Source organism: Myodes glareolus, chromosome 9, assembly GCF_982192425.1.
Source record: "Myodes glareolus chromosome 9, mMyoGla1.1, whole genome shotgun sequence".
NCBI lineage: Eukaryota > Metazoa > Chordata > Mammalia > Rodentia > Cricetidae > Myodes > Myodes glareolus.
Genome location: NC_142034.1, coordinates 4360921 through 4382219, shown reverse-complemented (window position 1 = coordinate 4382219; position 21299 = coordinate 4360921). Strand labels below are relative to the sequence as shown.

Here is a 21299-nt window from a genome sequence, read left to right as displayed (position 1 = left end):
ATGATTTCCAATTGCAGCCCTGGCTTCCTGGGCTTCCCTGGAAAATAGAGGCGAGCTGAAGAGAAATGTCCCAGGCTCTCCTGATGGATGGGGACTTTGCTTCTCATGGAGTCTCAGGCTCCCCTCTGCTCACTCTGACCTTGTCTTTCAGGGGCACAGCGATGGGATGGAAGGGGCTAGGTAGATCGGTAGAATATCTTGACTTCCTGCTCTCTCTAGAGATGTTGCCTGGGCCTTAACAGGTAGTGAGGGCAGGCTGCAGCCGTCAGGAGTTCAAGTCCCACCAGCAACATCTGCTAACTGGACTGTGTGAGCCAGAGAAGGACACAGGGGACACAGTCTTACTACATCAGTAGGGAGCACATGATCCAGATACTCAGCATGGCAGTGGGGTTGGCTTATTTATTGTTGTGAGTATGTGTTACAGAACATTTGTTTAGCTATGCAAAAATATATTGCATTTGCTTATGTTGCAGAATATTAAGTTTAACCATGTAAAGATATGTTGCATTTGTTTAATTAAACAAATGTAAAGATGTGTTGCTGTTTTGCCTTGCCTGCCTAAGGAACCTGATAGGTCTAATAAAAACCTGTATAGCCAATAGCAAGGAAGGATATAGGCAGGACTTCCATGCAGGGAGAGTAAGTAGGAGGAGAAATTTAAGGTTGGGGAAGAAAAAAAAAGACACCAGGGAGATACCAAAAGCAAGACAAGGAAGAAGCAAGAAAGCAGGACATACAGAATGAAAGGTAAAAAGCTCTGAGGCAAAATGTAAACTAATAGAAAAGGTTAAATTAAGTGAAAAGAGCTGGTGGGACATCCCTAAGCCGAGGTTGAGCATTCATAAGTAATAAGTCTCTGTGTCTTTTTTGGGAGCTAGTTGGTGGCCTAAAGAAAATTCCAACTATGAATGGCACCCAACATGGGGCCCAATTTCCAAATGGGGCCCAATTTCCAAATAAGTCCTGAGAGAGCAAGAAAGAAAGAAAGAAAGAAAGAAAGAAAGAAAGAAAGAAAGAAAGAGAGAAAAAAAAGAAAAATGAATATGGCTTCTTTAAGAAGTGCTGCTGCTGGGTGGTAGTGGTGTGCACCTTTAATCCCAGTACTGAGGAGGCAGAGACAGATGGATCTCTGGTCTAGAAAGTGACTTCAAAGTTACAGAGAAACCCTGTCTCGAAAAGCAAAAAGTAGTGCTGCTGTGCAGCAAGGCCCTTGAGCAACCAGCACACTAAACAGAAACCTCAAACTGAGCAAAAACTCCTGCTACAGTGTGGACACCAACTTCCTAAAGCTGGGGCAGTGAAAATGCAGCTCTACGTGAAACACAGCTCTTGGCCAAGCCCACAGGCTTACGCCTTGGCTCTCACAGACTCACAAAGGGGGCAGAGACAAGCACCAGAGTTGGGTGGTGCAGGGCCCAGCTGCTGCTTAGCAATTTAAGGTTTGGTTCATGTGCTCAAGAACACGACAGGTGCACAGTAAAACAGTGCAGTCCGAGAAAACCTTTCAACAGACTACAGTCTGCATAGGTACCTAAGAAACAAAAGAAAACAGGTATAGACATTCATAGGAAAAAATAAATAGTTTAAAAATAATTAAAATCACTGGGTGGTGGTGGTGTGCACCTTCAATCCCAGCACTCAAGAGGCAGAGGCAGGTGGATCTCTGTGAGTTCATGGTCTACAGAGTGAGTTCCAGGACAGGCTCCAAAGCTACAGAGGAACTCTGTCTTGAAAAAACAACAACAACAAAGTGCTTTAAAGAAAAAGTAATCTAAAAAGAATAAGCCATGTAAGGATGGGAAATGCACAGGGAGTCTGGACCTTGTATGTTGTTTTGATGACTTTGAATTTATGAATTTATGAATGCAGATGAGCAAATGGCAGATGCTGAGAGACATACGATTATAAAAGGAATTGGTGAATTTAACCAGTCTAGATACTTTTAGGATGTCCTGACTTTAAACTGAAATTCAGAAAATGTATTGTGTTGTGGGAGAGGTTATGCTTTTGTTCCCACAGGAAAGGAAGAGAAAAACTGTGGATTCTTTCAAAATTAATAGAGACCAGATCTGATTGGGGTAGACCCCCTGAAAATCTTAGCTACAGACATAAGAAATAAACTTAGGGAAACTACAAGATAGGGGATGTATATGCAGACCCTTTGACATGGAAGCAGTTCTGGGAATGGATGGGACACAACACATCTTGTTGACTACAGAGTCATCATGACTTCTTGTTACACACCGTCCTTTCATATGGCCTGGATAGACATTTGTCTATACAGTCCCAATAAATAGATAAGGTCGACAGATGCCTTTTACCTGATCAAACATAAAACAAAACAAAACAAAAAAATCATCTTTGGCTGGTGAGTGTACAATACATAGTCCATATTTGTGTTAATGGAGATATTATGTATATTACCTTTGAAAGTTTGTGTTTTCAGAAAAAAGGACCAGACACCAATGAAAATGGGTGGCCCAGGTGGCCCAGTCTTTCAGCATGCCTCCCTGGCAGTTTCATCCGAGCTCTGCATTCAAAACAACTTCAAGGCTGCTAGCTGCGATGGTCCAGCCTTGTTAGTCTAGCCAGGACTTCAGATAAGCCCTGCACTTTCCAATTACACAGAGACTGGACAACAATACTATAGCTAATTTTCTTAGGACCTGATCATTATATCTCAATTTTCTCAGGATCCCCTGGGATGCTGTCATCCCCAGACAACAGGAAGCAGTCTAGAGAACACAATATCCATATTCTCAAGATGTGGGATGGGTGTTTTGGGTCATTTAGTGGGTTATGGATGTTTGCCATCATTCAGTGGGAATATAGAAATATAGGATAAAAGACAACTATTCATCTCAGATATTTTACAGTGGTATAAATTTTTGTATATTGACACAGATAAAAATAAGGGTATTTTTATTATACTGTATATATGTTTCTACACTTGCTTAAGGTATTGTACCTATGTAACTCATTTAAAAATGTAATATAAAATTCTAGTCCTTGAAAGATATTATTAAAAACTGTTTAGAATAAGTAAGAAATGCAGGTTAGTGATTATACTCTATAACAATCAAATTTGTAGTCAGGTTAGTTATGTTTTCAAGATTAAACATATAGTTTAAATCGATAGGTGATCTTCAAACACTTCAGAGACCTACAGAATATGGCATTTAAGATGTTTAATAACCTAAGATTTTTCATGACAGTGAGACATGTCTGTTCCTGGCACCACCAATGTATTTCATAAAAGGATGATGGGCATTGAAGAATCTCTATGTGGAGTTTGCTTTTATTGTGGCAAATCTAATCATTTAGGCAAGAAACTGCCCTTGCTTTGACTGCTGACAGTATACTGTACAAACTGGACAAGCAGGTCATACAGGAATAAGACCGCCAAACTTTGCCTAGGAAAGGTGGGACAGTCCCTCAAAATCTCTGCTTTACAGAAATGTCCATCAGATATTATAGGCCTGTAGATGCTCCAATGTTACAGAGGAAACTTGGGTGGACTATCCAGGCAGCCAGATGTCTTTCTCATTTCTATAGTTTTAGAAGTTGCTTGCTCTGCACTTCCTGTCTACTCAGGTAATATTATATCCTTCTTGGGTCTCTGATAGAGTTGAAGATGATATAGTTATAGTCTTCCTTGTTACCAAATTCACAAAAGAAACTTACAAACCCAGTGTGGTGATGTATACTTTTAATCCCAGCACTCAGAGGCAGAGACAGGTGGATCTCTGTGAGTTTAAGGCCAGCCTGGTCTACAAAGTGAGTTTCAGCACAGTCAGGGCTACACAGAGAAACTAAGGAAAGAAAGAAAGAAAGAAAGAAAGAAAGAAAGAAAGAAAGAAAGAAAGAGAGAGAGAGAGAAAGAAAGAAACCTACATAAGAGATGTAAGGTTCAGGGGGAGGGGAGAGGCAGGGAGGGGAGCAGAGAAAATATAGAGCTCAGTAAATATCAATAAAAAAATTTAAAAAAGAGATGTAAAGTTCATAAGGTTGGGAAACATAAAAGCCTAAATTGTTTTTGGGGGTTTTTTTTATACATCTTTTTTTAAAAATGTTTTTTAAATATTTATTTATTTATTATGTATACAATATTCTGTCTGTGTGTATGTCTGCAGGCCAGAAGAGGGCACCAGATCTCATTACAGATGGTTGTGAGCCACCATGTGGTTGCTGGGAATTGAACTCAGGACCTTTGGAAGAGCAGGCAATGCTCTTAACCACTGAGCCATCTCTCCAGCCCCAAAGCCTAAATTGTTTAAGAAAATGTTTTGAGGTCTAAATTTTGGGTTGTTATTAATACAGATTAGAATAAAAAATAAATTAGGTAAACCACTTTGGACTCACCAGGACAGGATAGATAAAGAGCATTTTTTCTAAATTTGCCTAATGAAGATGGACTTGATATTGTAAATATGATTCTTACTTGATAATTGTTCTTATTATATGTAGACTTACTATGTTGAAACTAAAACCTTTTGGGGATGGAGAGTTGGCTCAGAGGTTAAGAGCACTGGCTGCTCTTCCAGAGGACCTGAGTTTGATTCCTAGCAATCACAGGGTGGCTCACAACCATCTATAGATCTAGGCTTTCTTCCAACATAAAGGTGTACAGGCAGACAGAAAACTCATATACACAAAATAAATAAATCTTTCAAAAAAGCTAACACCTTTTTATTTAAGGGGAAATGTTGCCGAATATTTGTTTAACTATGTAAAGATGTGTTGCTGTTTTACCTTGCCTGTCTAAGGTACCCGATTAGTTTAATAGAAAGCTGAATGGTCAATAGCAAGGGAGGAAGTATAGGTGACTTCCAGGCAAGGAGAAAAGTAGGAGGAGGAATTTAGGCTCTGCAGAAGAGAACAAGAGACACCAAGGACATGCCAGGGGTTGGCCGGCCCGGCCAGATACAGTGGAAGCAGGAAAGCAGGACACACAGAATGAAAGAAAGATAAAAAGTGCTGAGGCAAAATGTAAACGAATAGAAACAGGTTCAATTGAGCTAAAAGAGCTGGTGGGGCAGGCCTCAGCTCAGGCTGAGCACTCGTACTTATGATAAACCTCCGAGTGCTCATCTGGGAGCTGGCTGACGGGGCAGAGAAAATGCTGACTACACATAAGTTTGTATGTGATGTGCTGCGTATCAGGGGACAGCTTCGTGCATCTGATCCTCTACTTCCACCTTCCTGTTGGTTCTAAGAATTGAACTCAGGTCACTAGGTTCATGTGACAAGCGATTTCACCCACCTGAGTCATCTTCCCACCCCTCAAGGTGTGTCCTTTAATTTTTTAAAAATTATTATTTATGAGAGAGAGGGGGAGAGGAAGAGAGAGAGAAAGAGAGGGGGAGAGGGAGAGAGAGAGAGAGAGAGAGAGAGAGAGAGAGAGAGAGAGAGAACAAGTGCCTGCAGAGGCCAGAAGGAAGGAAGATCTGGATGCCCTGGAGCTGGAGTTGCAGACAGTTGTGAGCCATCATGTGGATTCTGGGAATTGAACTCAGATCTTCTGGAAGAACAGCCAGGGTTCTAATTGCTGAGTCGGCTCTCCAGCCCCTCAAGGCATTCAGTCTATTTACACTTGACATCTGTGACGTCTGTGTTTATACAAGGTTCCCTCTAGCCCCCAGGAACCTCCGGCTGCCAGAAGAAATGAACTCGGCCCTAGAGCTCCACAGCTGCTCCCCTTTGCCACCACTCTTTCCCAGCTGACTTTCACGTCCTGGGAAGAAAGGTTCTCAAGTCTACTGAGAAAGACCCAGGTTTCCAGGGAAGAGCTGAGCCCCTAGGCAACCGTCCAGGTGGAATCCTACCTTCAGCTGCCTGCGCACTTTCTCGATGAAGAATTTCCAGCAGGTCTCTCGAGTGTCGGTCATGCCGAGGGACTTCACCTGAGGCCGCATGGAGGAGATGATGTTTTCCAGGTCGTCATCCCCAAACAGCCCCGGGATCTCCCCGGAGGCCAGCAGGTCATTGATCAGCACCAGGAACTGTTCCTCCGCCACTTGGGAGTCCGTCATCAGGAACACAGAGGGCACGTTCTTCACGGCGGCCTTGATGTACTGGGTCGCCAGGTCAAGCTGGATCGAACAAAGACAGAGGAGTGAACGGCCTCGCACATGCTCGCTCAGCAAAGGCACAGGCGGGGCCAACTTTCCAGGCGTCCACCGGAGCCTGAGACCTCAAGAGCCAAGCTCTCAGCAGCCTTCAGCCCTGCTTCCTGGTGATGGCTGGGTGGGCGCATGCTAGGTGGAAGGTTACTAATCCTCCACTAGGAAGGCTTGCAGCCTCAGGCACGAACCTATGCTTCAAACAATCAGACCCTAGACAACAGTCGCCCAGACTCTGCACACTTGCACAAGGTCCCTAGAATTGTCACATTCTTAGAGAAGGGAGAATGGCGGGTGCCCGGGCTGATGGAGGAGAGGCGGGGGAGTTTCAACCGTAAGGCTTCTGTTATTATTTGTCACATTTTTAGATGTGTGCCTGTGCGTACATGCCCCAACACGTGTGTGGAGGGCAGAGGGTCACCTGTGGGAATCACTTCTCTCCTACCGTATGGGGCCCCGGGACTGAACCTAGGAGCACTGGGCTATCTCACCTGCCGTATTGGTTTTGGCATAGGGTCTCATGCAGCCCAGGCTGGCCCTGAGCTTGGTGTGTCGATGCTAGGACTGGAGGTGTGTGCTGTATCTGGCTGGCTGGGACGGCACGTGGGTACCACATTTGGCCAACTTGGTAAGACTGGGAGGTTCCTGGAGATGGTCGGTTGGCCAGCAAGGTTCATATGCAGAACGGAGACCTGGCATTTCATCATACGCGTACACACAGAGTGGGAAGGTGGGGTTGGGGGAAGATTCTTATGTGGATACTCTGAAAGAGGCCCCAAACAAAACTAATTCACATCCAGATCTAATGCTGGGAAGAGTGGCCAGTCCCCAGAGTGACCTGACTACGGCCATCGCCTTCCATAGCCCCAGGAGGGTTGAGAGAAGTAACCAGTCTCTCCAGGGCTCTCTTCGGGGACTCCAGTCCTGCCACACAGTGCCAAGCTTCAGATGCTCTCCATGTCCTCCCCATGCCTTCAAAACCAGCGCCACCTGGCTGGCTCTTAACACTACCAAGTCTGCCTGCTAGCATGAGATGCACCTGTGTGCTGAGCCTAAGGAATCACTGCAAAGACTTCACCTCAGTGATGCCGGGCTCTTCTTAATCAGGGCTGATTCATCAGCCTCGGCTGAGCAGCGTCGACCACCCCAGCAAAGGTTTCGCCTCAGTAGTCCTGGGCTCTTGTTAATCATAGTTGATTCTTCACCACAGGCTGACAGGTCCTTAGTTCAAACTATCACACTAAGGGCCCTGGTAAAGTCTTTAAGGGAACTCTCAAACTTCCCTCTGAAATGTCCCAAGCCAGGCCTCCCCTGTCTGCACTGCTCTCAGCAATGTTCATCTTCCAAGATCCCACAGAGCTGCTCACGGAGCTCTCAACACTCAACGGCGTCTCCAGCCCCAAGTTCAAATCCACCACAACCCTCCCCACCACACAGACCTGTCACAGCAATGCCTACAGCCTGAAACTAATTTCTGTCCTAGTTAAGATTTCTATGACTGGGATAAGACATCATGACCAAAAGCAACATGGCACTTAATGGTACTGTTAATTCCAGTACGAAGGAGCCGGAGGCAGGTAAATCTCCAAGAGTTCAAGGCTAGCCTGGTCTACGTGGGAAAGATCTTTCAAAAAAAAAAGCAGTTTTGGTAAGAAAGGGTTTGTTGTCGCTTGCAGCTCTCAGCTTATACTGCGTCACCAAAGGAAGCTAGGACCAGGAGCTGTAGCCACAGTCACGGAGGAATGCTGTTTACCGGCTTGCCCCTTGTGGCTTGCTCCACCTGCCTGCCTGCCTGCCTGCTGCCTTAGTCAGGGTTGCTGTTGCTGTGAAGAGACACAACCGACCATGGAAATTTTTGCAAAGGAAAAACATTTAATTGGGCTGGCTTACATTATCATCACGGTGCAACATGGTAGCAGGCAGGCAGGCAGGAAGGCAGGCAGGCAGGCATGGTGCTGGAGAAGTAGGTGAGTATCCTCCATCTTGCAGGCAACAGGAAGTGAACGTTGACACTGGGAGTAGCTTGACTACAGAACTCAAAGCCCGCCCCTACAGTGACGCACTTCCTCAACAAAGTCACGCCTCCTGGTCGTACCACTCTTTCTGTGGGCTATTTTCTTTCAGACAGCCACACTTGCTTTTCTTTTTTTCAACAGGGTCTTACTACGTAGCCCTGGCTGACCTAAAAGTAACTATGTAGACCAGACTGGTCTCAAACGCAGAGATCAGCCTGCCTCTGCCTCCTAAGCACTGGGATTAAAGGTGTGCGCCACCACCGCTGCCCGGCTCAGCCTGCTTTCTTTCAGCAAAGAGAATCACCACTGCGGGGTGGGGGGTGGTGGGGAGTGTCGTATTGCCCCCGGTGAGCTGGGCCTTCCTGAATCAATGGTCAATCAAAAACACACATCACAGGCAACCTGATAGAGCCTTTTCTCATCTGAGGCTCTCTCTTCCAAAATTGCTTGGCTGTGTGAAGTTGGTAATGCTCACCAGCCCACCCTCCTCTCTTCCTTATGGTGCTGGGGATGGGACAAGGGGCCTTGCGGTGTTGTATGCATCTGGTAGATGGCCACTGAGCTACAGCCAGGGTTTTTTTTGTTTGTTCATCTGTGATTTTTTTTGCAATTGGGTCTCCCTATAGCTTGGAACTCCCAGGCCTTCTGTCTCTTGCCTTCTAAGTATCAGGGTTAGAGGTAGGAGCCACCACGGCTGGCCGAATTTCCTTAGTAAATAGCCTACCAATTCTCTAGAGGCTCTGTAATTCTCTGAATGGTCTCACAGATGTTCACGAAAGCCCTCCCCTTCCCCCACCTAGTGGCTTAGCTCACCCATTGCATGGGAGCCGAAGTCTCCCAGTTTAAGGAAACATCGCCAAGGCTCCCCTTCTGGGGTTGATTGGTGGTCAAAAGCAAGTCTCAAACTCCATATTTTAGGCAAACTTTTTTTTTTGAAAGTGAAGGGCAAAAAAGCCCTCTGAATTTGGAAAAGCCAAGGCTGCGGGGGTTTCTCCACAGCAGTGACCTCGGGAATAGCCTCCAGGTAGGGAGGGGCCTGCTGTGACAGCCAGGGAGGTCAGAGCGGAGACGCAGCTCTTATCTCTCTGTGCCTCCAGCACTGTGGTCAGTGAATCCACCGGTCACCCCAGGAAGCAGGAAGGACACAGCACAGGGGTTGCTGATGATACACGAAGGAGTTGCTGGCAGGGCTGCCTTCACAGTCCCTGGTGGAACTGTCGAGGGGAGTTCAAGTGAGGGCTATGAATCTGGGCGAGTGGACTGAGTGCTAAGGTCAAGATGGTAGCTTCTGGAAAAGCTGTTGGGCCACGGAAACCTGGAGACGCCGCTAGGCGGTTCCCTTGTGTGAGGAACCCTCTCATCTACATCCTTTTGGACACCCTGTCTCCCAGGGGCCCTGGAGAACTGCCGTATTCCAAACTCCACGGAACTGTTTTCAATGAGGCCTGCCCAGAACCCCTGCAGCTTTGGCCTTGAAGCCAAGGACACTGACTGGAAGCTGACCCCGCCCCCCATCTCTGCTCTTTGTCCAGTGTCTTGTCCTGGGCCACCATCACGACACTGGACTCTGAGTCCACCTCCCTCTCATTCCCTGGGGCCCTTACAAACCCCAGGGGGGCTATGTTCACCGGCCATCTCCTGTGTGCCTGCTGCACCTTCCCCACGGGCCACACTCTGCACCTGTCTACTGTGACTCCCCTCTGTTCTAAGATGTGGCAGGCTTGTCCCTCCCTGGCTGGTACATCCTCTTGGGACAAAGACCAGTGGCTTCTATGTGAAGTGCTTCCAAGCACACTCCGAAATCTCCTCCATCTTTAGCCTCCGGCAGGTGCCTGCCACTTCCAGGACTCACTCTAAAGGACTGTTGTAAAGCATCATGAATGCATGTGTGCCAGCTCACGCCCGCTCAACACCCTCTACGCCCGCCCTGCTCACACCAGTTCACACCAGTTCACACCCACTCATTCCCACTCACGCCTGCTCACACCAGCACTGTGATGCTAAGACAGCTCAAGAGCTTGGGAGACCACTCCCCTCTTACGATGTGGGGTCCTTTACCCAGCTTTTCCTTCACTCTTCAAGCTGGATCTAGAGAGGGAGGAAGCTAGCTTATCATGGGTGCGGGGTGACTGATTTCCAGACCATAATTACAGTGCTGCAGTGGCTGGTGACCACAATACTGGACACCCACCGTCGGCTCTAAAGCGAAGACTCGGTAATAAAGTCCGCACAGGGACAGAACATGAGTTGGCTGGTGGATGGGACAAAACCTTCAAAAACAGGTGGCTTCTGGGGGTGTGGGGTGGGGTGGGGTGGTCCAAGCAGCACTTAAGTTAGTGTGGTGATGTCACTGAGGACAAACGCTTGCGTGCTGCCACGGTGGTGCAGAAAAGCCTCGTGCCGGAGGCTCTGTCCCTGTATACTAGGACTCGAAGCTTAGAGCTGGCTGGTCCTGCCGATGGAATCGACCAGACAGTCCAGGAAATAGGGCCAGCGGTTGGAGGCTGGCCCGGAGGAGGTGGTTCCCAGCCTGCACTCCCTACCAGAGCCTTCAGATCTTCACCTGCACCCCAGATACCAGGCACCAGGCTCTTCGAGCTCCAGACCTGTGCAACCAGGCCAGGGGCTGCGGCATTTGGCATTTGCCGTGGCAAGGACCCCCCAGGGATTCCCTGGGCAGGTCTGGCATCTCCCAGGCCCCCGCGCCGAGGCGGCTCCAGCACAAACACAGATCCGACTGTGTCGTGTGCGCTGATCAATCTCAGGTTCCTTCCCCGGCACTCCGATAACTTGTTCTGGCTTAATAGTGTTTGACTGGCACACACACGCTCCCTGGGGACCAACTTTCGGGAAGGAGAAATCAATGGAAGGCCCAGCGGCATGCCTGGGGCACGGCAGGCCTGCTTCACTAATGTGGACTCGGTCAATTCAGGCTGAGCTGTCGGCCTTCGGGGTCTGGCATGCAGCGAGAAGCCTGGTGGCGGCCCTGTAGAACTGGGGACAGCTGAGTACACCCATGACCAAGAGTGTACTCTTGGTCTGCACTTCTGTGTGTCATCTCCACTCTGCCCTCCCACACCAAAGTGAAACACGGGTAAACTGAGTCACACTTTTCCATCTTGTCACAGGGCCTTGTGCACCAGTCACCTGTGTCCTGGCCTTTTCTGACAGGATCAAGTCACAGAGACATCTGGTGTTTCTCTTGGTTGGCCTCTCTTTGGGAAGGGGCCTAGTGGGCCCTTGCCCTGCCTCCCTTGGAGCCCTCACCTTGAGGTCTGGGACCCCATAGCCTTTCTTGAGGGTGATCTGGAAGACATCCAGGGCGCTGATGTAGGCAGCCAGGCGTGACAGACTTTGCTTCCCGCTGCCGCCCACGCCCACTAACAGGGCGTTTCCCCGAGGGGACTCCAGGATACGGTTGATCTTACAGATGTGCGCCACTGCATCCTCAAACAGCACCTGGAGAGGGAGGTCAGAGGGGTCACCCCTGTGTTACCCCTGTGGAGGGCAGGGTACAGGCTCTCACCAAGGTCACATGACCACCTTGTGGCTCAGAGGAAGTCACCTGCAGGGGCCAACACTGAGGAGAGCACAGGCTCTCACTAATCCCTGGTAGGTGCTAATGGCTCATGCCCCTGTTGCACTGTGGTTTCAAAGGTGGCTTTGTTTGTAAATTACATTTAGGACTGACAACACAGCAGTTTTGGGCACCCACCAAAACTGGTCCACCACCAGGGACCTCGAAAGGTCTCTGTGTGTATAAGGAATACCACGGCACAGCGACCCAGGAGGGGAATCTATGTCCCCGGCCCTTGTCGCCCCGGCCATCACCAGTGTACCCACCAGGTTCATGACTGCATTGACTTCGTTGTAGCTGTCCAGGACGTCCATGAGGAGTTTGTTCAGCTGAGCCACGTCCGTGACAGGGCAGTATTTGGGGTCACCGATCCCTTGGGTAAAGTGGCAGAAGATGTTGGGTCTGGCGAATAAGTGTTCCTCCCCGAGATCCTGGGGCCAAGAGACAAGATGCTTTGCTTCTGTTCCATCAAGGATATACAGCTGCCTGACAGCAACGGTCACCACACCTACCTAGGGGGGCCCATGAGGCCTGTAGGAGGCCAGGCCATGTCTCCAGTGATTCAAACCATGACTCTGTCAGCCCTTACAGACCACTGGACGCGCCGTCCCCGTGGGGTGGTCCGTGGAGAAGAATGGATGGTACAAAAACATATGGGACGGGCCAGGGGATGCCAAGGACTGAGGCAGCTGTGCCCCATACAGGTGGAGGGCAGGAAGCCACTCTCCCGAATGGCTAATTCATCCTCTCCCTCCCTCCTTTTCTCCCTCCCTCCCTCCCTCCCTCCCTCCCTCCCTCCCTCCCTTCCTCCCTCCCTCTCCCTCTCTTCCTCTCCCTCTCCCCTGTCTCTCCCTTCACCCCTCCCTCCCTCCCTGCCTGCCTCCTTGCCTCCCTCCTCCCTCCCTCCTTATTAGAGTTTGTGAGCTGTCATGTGGGTGCTAGAAATTGAACCCAGGTCCTCTGGGAGAACTGCTGAGCCATCTCTCCAGCTCTGGTTTATTCTTACTGGACCCACTGCCACATGTTGGGGTCCTTACATGGGTCTCCCTGTCTCCAACAAAGGTTCTTCCTAGAGAATGCTGTGGGCATCCTTAGCCCTGGACACTGAACTGGATGTGGGCACATCAAGGGAATCCGGCGGCTCGACTTACATCAAAGTATTTCTTGGTGGATGCGATGGTGACTCTGCGCAAGGTCTCCTGGTCTTTCTCGTCAACCATCTTGTCCCCATACACCCGCTCAGCCTCATGCAGCCAAAGGCGGACAAGGTCCAGTGGGGTTTTCAGAATCTCTGCTGTGGAGAATAAGATGCCCTGCCCCAGATACACAGTGCATGGTCATCTCTGCCCCAGTCTGGATGGGGATGCCCTGTCCCAGACACACGGTGCATGGTCAGCTCTGCTCCCCTCTGGATGGAGATGCCCTGCCCCAGACGCACGGTGCACGGCCAGCTCTGCCCCCACTCTGGACAGCCAGCAGCTCTACCTCTGCTGCGAGGGCAAGTCAAGCACCGCCTTTGGAAGGAATGTGGGGGAACTGGCTACATCCCTAGGGAGCGATCCACTTAGCTACTTCATGGCTTCTGCTTGGGACCAGGAAATCCACTCACTGTGGGGGTCATACACACACAGTTCAGAGGCTGAAGGGTGTGTCTGTGTCCTGGGAGGCCTAGGGAGTCTTCCTCCCAAGGCAGGGTTAGGGGTCCATTTTCTAATGAGGCGCATGGTAGGGAGAAAGGACAGGGAGGCGAATTGTGATTGGGTGCATTCAAGGTGGTGGTGGTGCGGACATTGACAAGGGCCAGGCTTTCAGAGGCCACAGCTCAGGTTCAGGCAGTGTGGGTCCAGCCTGGGGAGGGGAGGGTACTGGCAAGCCTCGACAAGTTTGGCAGGTGTTAGCTAAAAGGCTTCTGCTTGCCAAACCCCCACCCTGGGCTGTGGGACCATCATGGTAGCAAGACAGTCCCTGTGTTTCTGGGGCTTGCGTTCCACTGGGGAGAGAAGAGAACAAGGGCATGCTACACTGTGCCGTGAGTGCAGCAGACAGGACAGTGGGAGGGACACGGGTGTGCAGAGGCCTCTGCGAGGCTGTGACTTTTGAGCCGATGGTTGGAGCGGGAAGGAACCAGCACAATTTAGCCTTGAGCTTTAGATTTCCCATCTGTCAGATGGAGGGCATGAGCTGAGGGGACAGCGGGTGTATAAATGGTAAATCTAATGCCTGGTTCAGGCTGAGCAGTCACTAAACGAGGGACTATGACATCACCTTCATCATTACATCCTTTGTAATCTTCAGCCCGTCACCACCACCACCACCACCACCATCATATCCCTGCCATCACGTGACCGACATCATCATTGCCACCATCGCCGCGGCCACCATCACCCACCATCCTTAATGTCACCGTTGTCATCGGCCCCCGCTCATCTCCCTTGCCCTTCTGAGCACCACAGAGGAAGAGAGCCCCACGGACCAGGGACGTGGCCAGGGGCAACGTGACACACAGCTACAGGGCAGTACCTGGAAAATGTTGGAGAGGTCCCTGAGGTTGAAGATGTAGTGAAACTTAATGGCCGTGGGAAGGAACGTCGTCGCAATTTTCTGGTGCAAGGCTGTTGCAGGAGAGAGGCACATCGATTCTTACCGACTCTTAATGGCCCTCAGGAAGCGCAGGGCTTAAAGTTCCTAAAGCAAATGGACTGCAATGGTGACGATTTAACCAAGAAATCTGCGATGCTCTCTGAGGAGGGCGGGTGCTCGCTCGCGGCTGTTGTAAACTGCCCCTCCTCTCCCTCACTCCCCCCACCCCCGACAATCGGATTTCACGTCTCTCTGAGCTGCAACATAGCACCGTTTAAAAAAGATCGATTCCAAAGGATAGATAAAATATTTACCGGGGAGTGTGTGTGGGGGGGGAATGGGAAGACCTGCCAGCCCATAAAGCGGTAGGTCTCACCGGCTGGCTGGGGAGGAGGCGGTCTCGGCTTACCCAGGGCCGCAGTCACCAGATGGTTGCTCAGTCTCTGGATCACCATGGGTGTTGAGCGATAGGACAGATGCTGTGCCAGAATCGTGTTGTAGATGGTGATGAGGGCGTCCTGCCCGGGGAAGCTCACGGCGAACACGCAGAAGTGGCGCTGCACAGACAAGCACGGGCCTCTGTCAGGGAGCCGAGTTAAGAGCTGGAGGCCATGGCTAACCCTCTGGGGAGAGCGGACCCTGTTGCCACTGTCTAATGTTTGGGGGGGGGCATAGTAAAGACGCATGGAGAATCACATGAGACACCCACTCTATGTGAAGCAGCCATGCACATCGTCCCGAGAAACATTCCCAGAGGCACAGCACGGAGCACACCAGGTCTAGGGGTGTCTCCCAGGTCCCGGTGGCTCTGGTCTCGGGGGATATCCTGGGTCCCTATGACTCTGGTTATTTGAAAAGTCGGCCTGGGCACAGCTGCAGCTGTACTCCTGCTAGATGATGCCCTGCTAAAACTGGGCCCCTGACACTCCACAATAACTTTGGGGTTTAAGTCTGTCTCCAGCGTCGGATATAAAAAGGTATCTGTGGACTGGAGAGACAGCTCAGAGGTTAAGAGCACTGGATGCTCCTCCAAAGATCCTGAGTTCAATTCCCAGCAACCACGGGGTGGCTCACAACCATCCATAATGAGATCTGGCGCCCTCTTCTGGCCTACTGCAAGCACACATGCAAGTGGAACACTGTATGCACAATAGACAAATCTTTAAAAAGAAAAATGGTATTTGTAAATTATCGGAAATTCAGGTGCAGCTGGGCATCTGCGAAACCACACCGGGGATCCTGCGCCCTGTGCTTTGTTAGTCAAGTGTTCCTCAGAGCTGCAACCCCAGCCTTTGGCGTTCCAAGACGCGGCTGGCAATGGAGCCCATCTGGCCTTGAACTCATTAATTCTTCCATGTCCCAAGGGCTGGGATTACAGGTGTGCACCACCACACCTGGCACATCTGGCAGCCTTCCGGGGTCCTTTCTGCTCCCCTCAGTTTCCTGATACTGCAAGGCTAGTGAGATTTATGGAGCATGGCAACCCAAGTGAGCGCTAACGCCCCAAACTGGGGCTAGAGCTGCCTTCAGCACTTGGCAGAAGGTGCTAGACCTCTGCCTACCTGGAGTCTGGGGTCAATGGTGAAGGAGCCAGAAGTAGGGTTCATGCAAGCCACATACTGACAGTTGTGGACGTCCTTCAGCGTCAGTTTCTGCCTGTCGTACCTGTGGGGGCAGGAGTAGGAACATTGCACTGCAGGCCCAGAGAAGCCCCCCTCCCCAGCATCACCCTGTGTGTGCCTAAGGAAGACCACTAGGGGGCAGCGTCAGGCGAGAGAGCTGACTGCATGCCGTGCCTTGAGGGGAGCTTGGGAATGGTCCTGAGCTCCTGTCCAGCTCTCAGGGGGAGGAGGTTTGCCCTGTCGGACTGGACGACCACTGGGCACCTTGCCACTCCTGCCTTCACTTGGCATCACCGCCAGAATGCAGGAGCCCACCTGGCAAGCGTAACCATAAGGGCACCTATCGGGTGGCAAGCCAAAACTGCTCCCTGCCCCACGAGTACCTTTGTGTGTGTGTGTGTGTATGTGTGTGTGTGTGTGTGTGTGGTGTATGTGTGTGTGCGCGCGCGTGCGTGTATGCACTGGCGCACATGTTTTGAGAAAGGGTCTTATTAGGTAGCCTAGACTGTCTTTGGACTGGTGGTAATCCTCCTGTCTCAGCTTCCTGAAGGCTGGGATCAAAGGCACGTGCCACCACACACATGCTCAGTATGGATCACTCAACTTGGTCTCGGGCATCCTCAGCTGGTCTCTAACTCCCTGAGTAGCCACGGGTGACCCTGAACTTGTGATCCTCCTGCTCCTATCTCCCAGGTGCTGGGATTACCAGCAGACACTGCTAGGGCACGGTTGGTTTATCCACTGCTGAAAACTGAACCCAGAGTCCCCTGCTTGCTAGGCCAGCACCCTACCCTCCAAGCCATGTCCCCAGCCTCTCACTATTAGGGGAGCTGAGCACTCTGATGTCACTATCCTGATGTGAAGCTGAACCTCTTTGTGTGCCTCCCACTGCCCCCAGCTGTGATTGCTACCCCTTGCTAGAACCCGGAATTGCTCGTACTCTCCAGACGGCTCCTCTGCCCCTCCATGAACTGGGCACACTGTCAGGGTTCCCCCAACTGCTAACTATTATGTTGGCCTACGCTTTGCTTTTGGTGAACAAGATTCCCACAAGTTTGATGTCAGTCATGGGAGCAGCTTTTCTGCCCCCAGCTTGGCTTTCCAAAGTTTTGTCTGAGAAGCCCTTCTCTGCCCCACCTCCCTCAGAACCGGGGTCCCTGCGTAATCCGTGGATCAGGCACCAAACGTGCCTTTTCCTGACATGACTGCAATAGGGTCCCTTTGTCCCCGCCATTGCGGGCCACCTGGACTTCCTCTGTAGGGAGGTTCTGCCACACTGTGTGTGTATATGGGCCGATTCCGGTTGTTGGCCTTGGTGGCAAGCTCTCCTGCTGGGGTGTTTTGAAAACACAAATCGAGCCACTCCTACCCTTCCTTAAGCTTCTTCAGAGAAAACCTGGGCTGAGCTGCATCTGGAGATTAACCAGCAAGAGAGCCTCTCTGGCGGAGAGAGCACAGGGGTCTTCTGAGTGTTTGGTGGAGAGATCTACAGGGGTCCATGTGGGGCTTAGGCTGCCACTGAGTCTCCAGAAGCCTCACAGGGGAGCCCCCGGAGGGAGGGGAGCACCCTACCACCTCACTGCTGCCTTCTCCTTCACCAACTCAACAGCGCTTGCCGTGAGGGCCACCGTGCAGACACCCCTGGGCTATGCCATCACCCTCTCAGTAGGTGACTGTGCCCACAGCTCAGGGACTTTGAGATCTTCTTTCCTGGGCCCCATGGGTCAGTGCTGCCCATGGAGAAAGGTGGACTGTGGGGTGAGTGTTAGGACTGTAACCTCGAACAGGCAGCCTGGTTCCCCTTTGAGCATGACGCCCCCGTTTCTGGGCAGTCCTGAGGGGGGCTCTGGGAGCCTACTGACTGGCTTCTGGGTTTTATCTGCTTTTTTTTTTTTTTTTTTTTTTTTTTTTTTTTTATCTCAACTACTCCCAGCTCTGGCCCAGGCTGCTTCCTGGTTTGAAGAGGTAAGTACCCCATGTGTCAGGTGGAAGGTGCCATGTACACCCCCTCCCTTCCGTCTTAAGTCCATCCTTAAGCCGCGTTCCCTCCTGTCACCAGCCCCTTGTGCATGGCCTTCTCTCAGCCAAGGCTGCTCTGCCGAGAAGTCCCTCAGCAGTCCCAACGGCATCTGCCTCCCAGCTCTCCAACGGGCATCTGTGACGCACCAAGGGCTCCTCTGTGGCGGGCTCGGGCTTTTCCTCAGAATGCTCCCTTGGCCTACCACTTCCTTGAGTGGGAACCCGTCTGTTCTCCCTTTTGGGGGGTCTTGGCCACAGTTGCTGACATGGACCCGAATGATCTTTCCACTGCGCTGACCCTGCCCCGTGACCCCCATGATCTCATGGTCTCACTGCTAGCCCCAACCTTCTCCTCTTCCACATGTGGCTGCCCAGCTCTAGCCTCACTACCCACAGAGCGGCAGCGATGCCACCAAGGTCCTCAGCCCACTCGCTGCCCCTCACCAGTGCCCGTGGTCCATGTGCTGGCGGATCAGGGTGTGTGGGGCCACAGTGCCGTACTTGTCCACCTCAGGCATGTTCATGTCATCGATGAAGTAGATTAGTTTCTTGGTGCCCGGGGGGCCATAGTTCCTCCCTGACTTCTTTTCCAGAGGCTTCTCCAGCACCCCTGGGAAGGACAGAAGGTCGTCGACTACCCACACATCCTGAACTGGTGTTATTAGACAATGCAGGGCCCTACTGGCTGGAGGTGAGGGGTCAGGATTGCAGGATGCGCCTGGCCCAGAGAGAGACCCTCAGTGGCATGTCATAGGCAGCGGGGATCCACCATGATCCACCATCTGCCACTCAACTCAGCCTCTGTTTTAAGACACCATTAGAGGAGGAGGTGGCAGGATCCTTGATCTGGCTCAACCTTAGGGCCACCCCTAATTGACGTGAGATTATTTCAGCTGAGGATCAGCCATCTCTGGGACCCTCAAGGACCTTACTGGCCACCGCTGCAGCATCTGCCCAGGACACCACGCAGGAGCCTCCATGGGGACAAGACTATAGCCTTCAGAAGGCCCCAGGCCTACAGTGGGAGGTGGTGGGCAGGTGGGCAGGTGTGAGGATGGGGCCGGGCTCTCTCACCCTGCAGCATGGCTGAGGTGGTGTAGAAGTTGAAGGGCACGGCCTGCACCAGGTAGTCATCGGTGCTGAGGCTCTCCAGCTTGTCCCCCATCAGCACCGACTTGCCTGTGCCAGCATTGCCCACCAGCATCACCGGCCACGCCTTCCCCATGAGTAGGTCCATGAAGTACCGGATGCGGATGGTTTCTGTGGTATGGACTAGGGAGGCCTGGGGGTGGGAGGGAGAAGGGCATGGCTAACGGACAGCAGGGATGACAGATCCAGTTCCAGCTGGTGTACAGGTTCCATTGGGTGTCTAAGTCCCCAGCGTCATTAAGAGGTCCTGCTGCAACTTGCATGGGAGGATCCAGGCCATGGCTTTGGAGAAGGATTACCTGCAGTGGGATGTCAGGGTCCAGCTCAAAGGCAGGCACTTTATCTGTCCAAGGCAGGAATTTCTTTGTCTCGGGGTCAATGTAGTAGTCGAAGATGGTCCCCTGCGAGGGCAGCTTGATAGTTTTAAATTCGTTGATCCACCACTTGCTGAACTCCACTCGATAGTCAATGAGCTGGAAGGACAGGAAGAAAAGGAGGAGCCCAAGGGCTCAGCTAAGGGAGCTGCAGGGTGGCCTGGGTCTGGATAGAGGCTCCCCAGGGCTCCTGTCACCTGGTCCTGGAACATGGCGCCCCCGAAAGCCCAAAAGCAGGCGAACACAAAGTAGAGTTCATACAGCTCCTTGGGGGAGTCGGGCGGGGCATTCTTCTCCGTGAGCAGGCACTCCAGCAGGTAGAGGATGGTTTGGATGACCGTGATTTCGGGCACGGGGGTGATCCGCTTGAAACCCACCCGCAGCTTGTCCAGGCATGTGGGCAGGTACTTGTCGAAGAGGATGGTCAGGTTGGCCTTCTCGGACTGCACCTTGCGCCTCTCGATCCAGCTGCTCACCACCCTGATGGGGAGTGACAGCCGCTGTCAGACAGTCTAGAGGCCCTCTGCATCGCTGGGGGTGGGGGGTGGCCAGGGACGCGGGGATATGACTTAGCCTCCCGTGTGGCAGTGCCCTGCAGACCCTCTGGGGGCCTGATGGGGATGCCGGGCTGGTGGGGCGTCTGGGTTTCTCCTCTGGATCGGTAGCTTTGGGAGTGATGTAAATCCAAGGCAACTGGGTTGGACCAGCTCACCCACTTGCCTACCCCCTCCCCACTTCTTTCGACCATGTACCTTGAATCCCAAGCTGTCATCAAACCAGGGATCCAAGGATGAGAGCATATGAGCCTTCTATTTCCACTTTTCAAATGCTGGGCTTACTGGCCGACAATAACCGTGCCTGGATTACGTGGTGTTAGGTAAACCATGCACGCACACTAGGTAAGCGCTCTACCCATTGAACTACAGCCCCAGTCTCCAGACAGTCATTCTGATTGCCACCTAGGAAGCGTCTTCCCCCGGCTGAAGTTAATACTAAGGGCTGGGGACTAGGAGAAGATCTCATGAGGTCATCTGGGGGTTGAATGGGGGCGGGCAGGCTGCTAAGGATGACATCATTCAGACCTCTGTATCCAGCTGTGACTGGAGGACCCAGTTAGTGGCTGGAATCCAGACGTGTGCATACATACACATATGTGTAGACATTATATGGCACATTTATCGGAAGAGTCCAAGTCCATATACTAGATGACCCCTGCGACCTACTCCACACTGTACAGCACAGTGTCACACGCCAGCATGGTTGTGAGGGGCAGGGAAGCTGCAGCTGGCTGCCTGGGCTCGCCTGGTGGACCATAGCCAGATGCAGCGGGAGGCAAGTCCACTCAACAGTTTTGGGTTCCAGATTTCTCATCTATAACCCCATCGTGTTTACGTCACCCCCTCTCCAGAGGACGGCGCAGGCTGCTCTGTTTAAAGCCCACAGAGGGGAGCCTGGTCCGTGGCAAGTGCCAGAGGACTATCTGCTAAAAGCATAAATCGTGCCGGGCTCCCCCGAGGGTCAGCGAGCGGAGGGCGTGCGTCATTTCCAGGATGCCCGAGGCATAAGCAGGAAGCTCGTGTTATGAAACGCGAGGCCACAGTCCACAGCCAGGACCCACGGGCCTCTCCACGAGCCTTCTGGAGGTCCTGCTGCCTCCTGCTCTGCTGTGGGGACAGGAAGCTGAGCCTGGACCCCAACACCTGCACACTGGTGTGGTAGAGAAGCCTTCACATCTATGTCCCACACACAGTGTGGGTGTGAACTACACACGTAGGGTGGTCCTCAGTCCGGTGGGCTGGCACGCAGGTCTGGACTCAGGTTGCTGCATCTCTGCCTGA

The 21299-nt window shown here is 51.9% G+C and overlaps 1 protein-coding gene across 1 annotated transcript in view; it reads right to left on the bottom strand.

The window, feature by feature from the left end:
• Positions 1 to 21299, bottom strand: part of Dnah17 (dynein axonemal heavy chain 17) — a 117430-nt gene that overhangs the window by 36726 nt on the left and 59405 nt on the right. Inside the window, exons 45-55 of the mRNA XM_087909708.1 lie at positions 19659 to 19941; positions 19387 to 19560; positions 19013 to 19220; positions 18383 to 18548; positions 15860 to 15962; positions 14707 to 14854; positions 14238 to 14329; positions 12869 to 13030; positions 11984 to 12148; positions 11408 to 11599; positions 5829 to 6095 (exon numbers count right to left, since the gene is read on the bottom strand). Of these exons, the coding sequence (XP_087765834.1) occupies positions 5829 to 6095; positions 11408 to 11599; positions 11984 to 12148; positions 12869 to 13030; positions 14238 to 14329; positions 14707 to 14854; positions 15860 to 15962; positions 18383 to 18548; positions 19013 to 19220; positions 19387 to 19560; positions 19659 to 19941 (1960 nt within the window). The remainder of the gene's footprint in view (positions 1 to 5828; positions 6096 to 11407; positions 11600 to 11983; positions 12149 to 12868; positions 13031 to 14237; positions 14330 to 14706; positions 14855 to 15859; positions 15963 to 18382; positions 18549 to 19012; positions 19221 to 19386; positions 19561 to 19658; positions 19942 to 21299) is intronic.